Below are 11,011 nucleotides of genomic sequence, written 5' to 3'. Positions count from 1 at the left end.
CGTGGCAAGAACACCCCCCCCCCCCCCCACACACTCTGCTGGGGTTCCACCGCCCCGTGCCGCCCTTAGGTTAACTCGGCCTGAAAACATACAACTCCGAATGGCGGCGATGGCCCATCAGTGAAGGTGTCGGGGCGTTGGGGACGGAGACAAAGGCAGTCTGGTGGCTGGGCGTGGTGCTGGTAGCCACCCACCCCCCTCGCTCTCTCTGTGTGACACAGTGCCACCACGGGCGCAGAGACACACGGGGCGGAGACACGGGGACGGAGACATGGGGGAGACACGGGGGGGACATGGAGACACAGAACCACCAAGACAGACAGAGACACGGGGACGGACAGACGGGGGGACGTGGAGATCCGCTCCATGAGGCCCGCGGGCGAGAGTGGGGGGCCCGCGGGCGAGAGTGGGGGGCCCGCGGGCGAGAGTGGGGGGCCCGCGGGCGAGAGTGGGGGGCCCGCGGGCGAGAGTGGGGGGCCCGCGGGCGAGAGTGGGGGGCCCGCGGGCGAGAGTGGGGGGCCCGCGGGCGAGAGTGGGGGGCCCGCGGGCGAGAGTGGGGGGCCCGCGGGCGAGAGTGGGGGGGCCCGCGGGCGAGAGTGGGGGGGCCCGCGGGCGAGAGTGGGGGGCCCGCGGGCGAGAGTGGGGGGGCCCGCGGGCGAGAGTGGGGGGGCCCGCGGGCGAGAGTGGGGGGCCCGCGGGCGAGAGTGGGGGGCCCGCGGGCGAGAGTGGGGGGCCCGCGGGCGAGAGTGGGGGGCCCGCGGGCGAGAGTGGGGGGCCCGGCCCCCCCCCCCCGGTCCGCACCGGGGTGACGGCTTCGCCCGCGAGGAGGTCAGTTGAAGAGGATCGACTCTGGGTCTTGGTTTGCCATCTGAGCCATGTGGCGCAGCACGTCTTTCTTGGTGATGATGCCCAGCAGCCGCCTACAGTCACAGTCACACACACAGTCACACACACACAGTCACACACACAGTCACACACACACAGTCACACACACAGTCACACACACACAGTCACACACACAGTCACACACACACAGTCACACACACAGTCAGTCACACACAGTCAGTCACACACACACACAGTCACACACACAGTGTGTCACACACACACAGTCACACACACAGTCACACACACACAGTCACACACACAGTCACACACACAGTCACACAGTCACACACACAGTCACACACACACAGTCACACACACACACAGTCACACACACACACAGTCACACACACACTCTGTCACACACACAGTCAGTCACACACAGTCAGTCACACACACGCACAGTCACACACACACGGTCACACACACAGTCACACACACAGTCACACCACTACACCACACACACAGTCACACACACACAGTCACACACACACACAGTCACACACAGTGTCACATACAGTCACACACAGTGTCACATACAGTCACACACACACAGTCACACACAGTCACTCACACAGTCACACACACACAGTCACAGTCAGTCACACAGTCACAGTCACACACAGGCACTCACACAGTCACAGTCACACACACAGTCACACACACACAGTCACACACACACAGTCACACACACACAGTCACACACACACAGTCACAACACACACAGTCACACACAGTCACTCACACAGTCACACACACCAGTCACACAGTCACACACACAGTCACAGTCACACACAGTCACTCACACAGTCACAGTCACACACACAGTCACACACACACAGTCACACACACACAGTCACACACACACACAGTCACACACACACAGTCACACACACACACAGTCACACACACACACAGTCGTCACACACACACAGTCACACACACACAGTCACACACACACAGTCACACACAGTCCACTCACACAGTCACCACACACCACAGTCAACACAGTCACACACACAGTCACAGTCACACACAGTCACTCACACAGTCACAGTCACACACACACAGTCACACACACACAGTCACACACACAGTCACACACACACACAGTCACACACAGTGTCACATACAGTCACACCACAGTGGTCACACACAGTCACACACAGAAAACAGTGCACACACCACAACACACAGTCAACACACACAGTCACACACACAGTCACACAAACACAGTCACACACCAGTCACACACACACAGTCACACCACACCCACACAGTCACACACGACACAGTCACACACACAGTCACCACACCAGTCACACACACACAGTCACACACACACAGTCACACAAGCACACAGTCACACACACACAGTCACACACCACAGCCAGTCACAAACACACGTCAACACACACACAGTCACACACCACACAGTCACGAACACACACAGTCCCCACACACACACAGTCACACACACACAGTCACACAACAGTCACTACACACACAGTCAACCACACAGTCACACACCACACAGTCACACACACACAGTCCAGCCACACAGTCACCAACACACGTCACACCAGCAACACACGTCACACACAGCACAGTCACACACACAGGCAGTCACACACACACAGTCACACACACACAGTCACAACACACACACAGTCACACACACACAGTCCACACACACAGTCCACACACACACAGTCACCAACACACACATTCAGCACACACACAGTCACACACATGGGGAGCAGTCACACACACACAGTCACCACACACACACACAGTCCACACACACAGTCCACACACACATTCACACACACACAGTCACACACACAGTCACACACCACAGTCACACACCAGTCCACACACACAGTCACACACACACAGTCACACACACACAGTCACACACACACGACAGTCACACACACACAGTCACACACACACAGTCACACACACAACAGTCACACACACCAGTCACACACACAGTCACACACACACAGTCACACACACACAGTCACACACACACAGTCCCCACACACAGTCACACACACAGGCACACACACACAGTCACACACACACAGTCACCACACACACAGTCCACACACAGTCAACACACACAGTCCACACACACAGTCACACACACACAGTCACACACACACAGTCACCACACACAGTCACACACACACAGTCACAACACACAGTCACCACACACAGTCCACACACAGTCCACACACAGTCACACACACACAGGTCAACACACACAGTCACACACACACAGTCACACACACACAGTCACACAACACAGTCACACACACACGTCACCACACACAGTCACACACACACAGTCACACACACACAGTCACACACACACAGTCACACACACACAGTCCACACACACAGTCACACACACACACAGTCACACACCACCACAGTCACACACAACAGTCACACACACAGTCACACACCACACAGTCACACACACACAGTCACCACACACGTCAACACATCACACACACAGTCACACACACAACAGTCCACACACACAGTCAACACACAACAGTCTCACACACACACAGTCCACACACACACACACACACAGTCACACACACACAGTCACACACGGCACACACCAGTCACACAACACAGTCCACACACACAGTCACACACACAGTCACACACACACAGTCACCACACAGTCACACACACCAGTCACACACACACAGTCACACACACACAGTCACACACACAGTCACACACACACAGTCACACACACACAGTCACACACACAGTCACACACACAGTCACACACACAGTCACACACACAGCACACCAGTCACACACCACACAGTCACACACACACAGTCACCACCACACAGTCACACACACAGTCACCACACAGTCACACACACAGCAGTCACACACACACAGTCACACACACACAGTCACACACACAGTCCCACAACACACAGTCAACACACACACAGTCACACACCACAGTCACACACACAGTCACCCACACACCACAGTCACAACACACCACAGTCACACACACACAGTCACACACACACAGTCTACACACACACAGTCTACACACACAGTCTACACACACACAGTCTACACACACACAGTCCACACACACAGTCACACACACAGTCACACACACAGTCTACACACACACAGTCTACACACACACAGTCACACACACACAGTCACACACACACAGTCACACACACAGTCACACACACAGTCCACACACAGTCACACACAGTCACACACACACAGTCACACACACACAGTCCACACACACAGTCACACACACAGTCACACACACACAGTCCACACACACACAGTCACACAACACACAGTCACACACACACAGTCACACACACAGTCACACACACAGTCACACACACACAGTCACACACACACAGTCAACACACACACAGTCACACACACACAGTCACACATCAGTCACACACACAGTCACACACACACAGTCACACACACACAGTCACAACACACACAGTCACACACACACAGTCACACACACACAGTCACACACACACAGTCACACACACAGTCACACACACACAGTCACACACACAGTCACACACACACAGTCACACCCACAGTCACACATCACACAGTCACACACACAGTCACACACACAGTCACACACACACAGTCACACACACACAGTCACACACACACAGTCCACACACAGCACACACACAGTCACACACACACACAGTCACACACACACAGTCACACACACACAGTCACACCACACAGTCACACACACACAGTCACACACACAGTCACACACACACAGTCACACACACACAGTCACCACACAGTCACACACACACAGTCACACACACACAGTCACACACACACAGTCACACACACAGTCACACACACACAGTCCACACACACACAGTCACACACACACAGTCACACACACACAGTCCACACACACAGTCACACACACACAGTCACACCACACACAGTCACACACCAGTCCACACCACAGTCACACACACACAGTCACACACACACAGTCACACACACAGTCACACACACAGTCACACACACACAGTCACACACACAGTCACACACACACAGTCACACACACACAGTCACACACACACAGTCACACACACACAGTCACACACACACAGTCACACACACACAGCACACACACAGGCACACACACACAGTCCACACACACAGTCACAACACACACAGTCCACACACAGTCCACACACACAGTCACACCACCACACACAGTCACACACACAGGTCACACACCGACAGTCCACACACACACGTCCACACAACAGTACACACACACAGTCACACACACACAGTCACACACACACAGTCACACACACACAGTCCCACACACACAGGTCACACACACCAGTCACCCACACACAGTCACACACACACAGTCACACACACACAGTCACACACACACACAGTCACACACAACAGTCACACACACACACACAGTCACCACACACAGTCCACACACACAGTCACACACACAGTCACACACACCAGTCACACACACACAGTCACACCACACACACAGTCACCACACACAGTCACACACACAGGTCACACACACAGTCACACACACACAGTCACACACACCACAGTCACCACACACGATCACACACACAGTCACACCACACAGTCACACACACACAGTCACACACACAGTCCACACCACAGTCCACACCAGTCACACACACACAGTCCACACACAGCACAGCACACACACTCAGTCACACCACACAGTCACACACACAGTCCACACACACAGTCCACACACACAGTCACACACACACACAGTCACACAACACACGTCACACACACAGTCACACACACACAGTCACACACACCACAGTCACACACACACAGTCCCACACACACAGTCACACACACAGTCACACACACACACAGTCACACACACCAGTCACACACACACAGTCACACACACACAGTCACACCACATCACACACACACAGGCACACACAGGCCCACCCAGTCACAACACACAGTCACCACACACACACGTCACACAACACAGTCACACACACACAGTCACACACACAGTCACACACACACAGTCCACACACACACAGTCACACACACAACAGTCACACACACAGTCACACACACAGTCACACACACACAGTCACACACACACAGTCACACCACACCACAGTCACACACACACAGTAACACCACAGTACACACACAGTCACACACACACACAGTCACACACACACGCGTCACACACACACAGTCACACACTACACGTCACACACACACAGTCACACACAACAGTCACACACACATTCACACCACACAGTCACCCACACACAGTCACACACACACAGTCACCACACACAGGTCACACGCACACAGTCACACACACACACAGTCACAACACACACAGCACACCCTCACAGTCAAACACACAACAGTCACAGCACCCACAGTCAAACACACAGTCCACACACAGTCACACACACACAGTCCCACACACACACACAGTCACACACACAGTCACACACACAGTCACACACACACATCACACACACACAGTCACACACACACCAGTCACACACACATGTCACCACACACAGTCACAACACACAAAGTCACCACACACAGTCCACACACACAGTCACACACACGTACACACACACACAGTCACAACACACCAAGGCCACACACACACACACAGTCACACACACAGTCACACACACAGTACACACACACAGTCACACACACACAGTCACACACACACAGTCACACACACACAGTCCACACACACAGTCACACAACAGTCACACACAACAGTCACACACACAGTCACACCACACACACAGTCCACACACACTCACACCACAGTCACACACACTCCACACACACACACAGTCCACACACACAGTCACACACACACAGTCACACACACACAGTCACACACACACAGTCACACACACAGTCCACACACACAGTCACACACACACAGTCACACACACACAGTCACACACACACAGTCACACACACACAGTCACACACACACAGTCACACACACACACCCACCCGTTGTGGGTGACGAGGCACTGGCGTATCCCCAGCTTGTGGAAGACGTCCACCACGATCTCCATGGGCGAGCGGTCGCTCACCCACCCGGCCACTCACCCACCCAGTCCACTCACCCACCCGGTCACTCACCCACCCGGTCACTCACCCACCCAGTCACTCACCCACCCGGTCACTCACCCACCCGGTCCCTCACCCACCCGGTCACTCACCCACCCGGTCACTCACCCACCCGGTCACTCACCCACCCGGCCACTCACCCACCCGGTCACTCACCCACCCGGTCACTCACCCACCCAGTCACTCACCCCCCCGGTCACTCACCCACCCGGTCACTCACCCACCCAGTCACTCACCCACCCGGTCACTCACCCACCCGGTCACTCACCCACCCGGCCACTCACCCACTCGGTCACTCACCCACCCGGTCACTCACCCACCCGGTCACTCACCCACCCGGTCACTCACCCACCCGGTCACTCACCCACCCAGTCACTCACCCACCCGGTCACTCACCCACCCGGTCACTCACCCACCCGGTCACTCATCCACACGGTCACCCACCCAGTCACTCACCCACCCAGTCACTCACCCACCCGGTCACTCATCCACACAGTCACTCATCCACACAGTCACCCACCCAGTCACTCACCCACCCAGTCACTCACCCACCCAGTCACTCACCCACCCGGTCACTCATCCACACAGTCACCCACCCAGTCACTCACCCACTCGGTCACTCACCCACCCGGTCACTCATCCACACAGTCACCCACCCAGTCACTCACCCACTCGGTCACTCACCCACTCGGTCACTCATCCACACAGTCACCCACCCAGTCACTCACCCACCCGGTCACTCATCCACACAGTCACCCACCCAGTCACTCACCCACTCGGTCACTCACCCACCCGGTCACTCATCCACACAGTCACCCACCCAGTCACTCACCCACCCGGTCACTCATCCACACAGTCACTCATCCACACAGTCACTCATCCACACAGTCACTCATCCACACAGTCACTCATCCACACAGTCACTCACCCACCCGGTCACTCACCCACCCGGTCACTCACCCACCCGGTCACTCATCCACACAGTCACCCACCCACCCAGTCACTCACCCACTCGGTCACTCACCCACCCGGTCACTCATCCACACAGTCACCCACCCACCCAGTCACTCACCCACTCGGTCACTCACCCACCCGGTCACTCATCCACACAGTCACCCACCCAGTCACTCACCCACCCAGTCACTCACCCACCCGGTCACTCATCCACACAGTCACCCACCCAGTCACTCACCCACTCGGTCACTCACCCACCCGGTCACTCATCCACACAGTCACCCACCCAGTCACTCACCCACCCGGTCACTCATCCACACAGTCACTCATCCACACAGTCACTCATCCACACAGTCACTCATCCACACAGTCACTCATCCACACAGTCACTCATCCACACAGTCACTCACCCACCCGGTCACTCACCCACCCGGTCACTCACCCACCCGGTCACTCATCCACACAGTCACCCACCCACCCAGTCACTCACCCACTCGGTCACTCACCCACCCGGTCACTCATCCACACAGTCACCCACCCACCCAGTCACTCACCCACTCGGTCACTCACCCACCCGGTCACTCATCCACACAGTCACCCACCCAGTCACTCACCCACCCAGTCACTCACCCACCCGGTCACTCATCCACCCGGTCACTCATCCACACAGTCACTCACCCACCCAGTCACTCACCCACCCGGTCACTCACCCACCCGGTCACTCATCCACACAGTCACCCACCCAGTCACTCACCCACTCGGTCACTCATCCACACAGTCACTCATCCACACAGTCACTCATCCACACAGTCACCCACCCACCCGGTCACTCATCCACACAGTCACTCACCCACCCACCCACCCAGCCGCTCACCCACCCGTTGTGGGTGACGAGGCACTGGCGTATCCCCAGCTTGCGGAAGACGTCCACCACGATCTCCATGGGCGAGCGGTCGCTCACGGTGAAGGGGCTCAGGTCCAGGATGGAGCGCAGCTTGAGGGGGGGGGGGCGAGTCGGGGGCGAGCGACGGGGCGTGGAGCCCAAAGTAGACGGGCGAGTGGCTCACCACTCCGTCGTCACGCTTCCTCGCGTTCTCTACGCTCACACGGGGGGGGGGGGGGGGGGTGGGTGGGTGGGTGGGTTGTGGGTGGGTTGGGGGTGAGTGGGTGGGTTGGGGGTGAGTGGGTGAGTGGGTGGGCGGGTGAGTGGGTGGGTTGGGGGTGAGTGGGTGGGTTGGGGGTGAGTGGGTGAGTGGGTGGGCGGGTGAGTGGGAGGGGGAGCGGGTGGGTGAGTGGGTGGGTGGGTGAGTGGGTGGGTGGGTTGGGGGTGAGTGGGTGAGTGGGTGGGTGGGTGGGTTGGGGGATTGAGTGGGTGGGTGGGTGGGTGGGTGAGTGGGTGGGTGAGTGGGTGGGTGGGTGGGTGAGTGGGTGGGTGAGTGAGTGGGTGAGTGAGTGGGTGGGTGGGTGAGTGGGTGGGTGGGTGAGTGGGTGGGTGAGTGGGTGGGCGGGTGGGTGAGTGGGTGGGCGGGTGAGCGGGTGAGTGGGTGGGTGAGTGGGTGGGTGAGTGGGCGGATGGGTGGGTGGGTGAGTGGGCGGATGGGTGAGTGGGTGGGTGGGTGAGTGGGTGGGTGGGTGAGTGGGTGAGTGGGTGAGTGGGTGGGTGAGTGGGTGGGTGGGGGAGTGGGTGGGTGAGTGGGTGGGTGGGTTGGGGGTGAGTGGGTTGGGGGTGAGTGGGTGAGTGGGTGAGTGGGTGGGTGGGTGAGTGGGTGAGTGGGTGGGTGAGTGGGTGGGTGGGTGAGTGGGTGGGTGAGTGGGCGGGTGAGTGAGTGGGTGGATGGGTGAGTGGGTGGGTGGGTGAGTGGGTGGGCGGGTGAGTGAGTGGGTGGATGGGTGAGTGGGTGGGTGAGTGAGTGTCTTTGCTTGCTATGAGAATGATGACATTGATGTTGACGATGATGACACTGATAGGGTTGATGATACAGTTGAAGATTATGAAGTTGGCGTTGATGATGATGACGTTGATGATGATGACGTTGACGATGATGACGTTGATGATGATGACGTTGACGATGATGACGTTGACGATGACGTTGACGATGTGACGGTTACCGATGGCGATGAGGAGGTCCCTGCGGAGTGCCAGGCCCACGAGCCTCTGGGACTCGGCGCACGCGACGACGGGGAAGCCGTTGTAGGTGGTCTCCCGCACCAGCGTCTCCACCTCGTCCACCGTCATGCCGTCCTGAGACACACACACACACCACGGGGACACAGACACGGGGACACAAACACAGAGAGACAGAGACACAGACACGGGGACACAGACACAGAGAGACAGAGACACAGACACGGGGACACAGACACGGGGACACAGACACGGGGACACACACAGAGACACACACAGAGACACCACAAAGACACGGAGACACAGACACAGAGACACACACAGAGACACAGACACGGAGACACACACAGAGACACCACAGACACAGAAACGTCGTGATTTTTATTATTTTATTTTATATTTTATTTTTATTTCATTTTCTACCTACACGGTGACTTTACTGAAAAAACTCAGAGTATGAATCCTTGCAGTCACGAAAGCTTCAAATCTAGAATCAATGCGACCCCCACGTGGAGAGAGACACGCACACTCCACATACACAGCAGCAGCAGTAGCAGCAGTAGCAGTAGCAGCAGCAGTAGCAGCAGCAGCAGCAGTAGCAGCAGTAGCAGTAGCAGCAGCAGTAACAGCAGTAGCAGCAGTAGCAGCAGTAGCAGCAGCAGCAGTAGCAGCAGCAGTAGCAGCAGCAGCAGCAGTAACAGCAGTAGCAGCAGTAGCAGCAGTAGCAGCAGCAGCAGCAGCAGCAGCAGTAGCAGCAGCAGCAGCAGTAACAGCAGTAGCAGCAGTAGCAGC

The 11,011-nt window shown here is 56.8% G+C and overlaps 1 protein-coding gene across 1 annotated transcript in view; it reads right to left on the bottom strand.

Annotated features, from left to right (window-relative positions):
• Nucleotides 1-729: 729 nt before the first annotated feature.
• LOC133339613 (H(+)/Cl(-) exchange transporter 5-like) overlaps nt 730-11,011 on the bottom strand; it is a 32,813-nt gene continuing 22,531 nt past the window's right edge. Inside the window, 4 exon segments of the mRNA XM_061547741.1 lie at nt 730-920; nt 8,973-9,115; nt 9,117-9,190; nt 10,204-10,336. Of these exon segments, the coding sequence (XP_061403725.1) occupies nt 830-920; nt 8,973-9,115; nt 9,117-9,190; nt 10,204-10,336 (441 nt within the window). The 3' untranslated portion in view covers nt 730-829.

Source organism: Lethenteron reissneri, unplaced genomic scaffold (assembly GCF_015708825.2).
Source record: "Lethenteron reissneri isolate LAM-NWPU_2019-01 unplaced genomic scaffold, ASM1570882v1 scaffold_1937, whole genome shotgun sequence".
NCBI lineage: Eukaryota > Metazoa > Chordata > Hyperoartia > Petromyzontiformes > Petromyzontidae > Lethenteron > Lethenteron reissneri.
The sequence above is the reverse complement of the archived record's forward strand: the minus strand, read 5'-3'. Positions and strand labels throughout refer to the sequence as shown.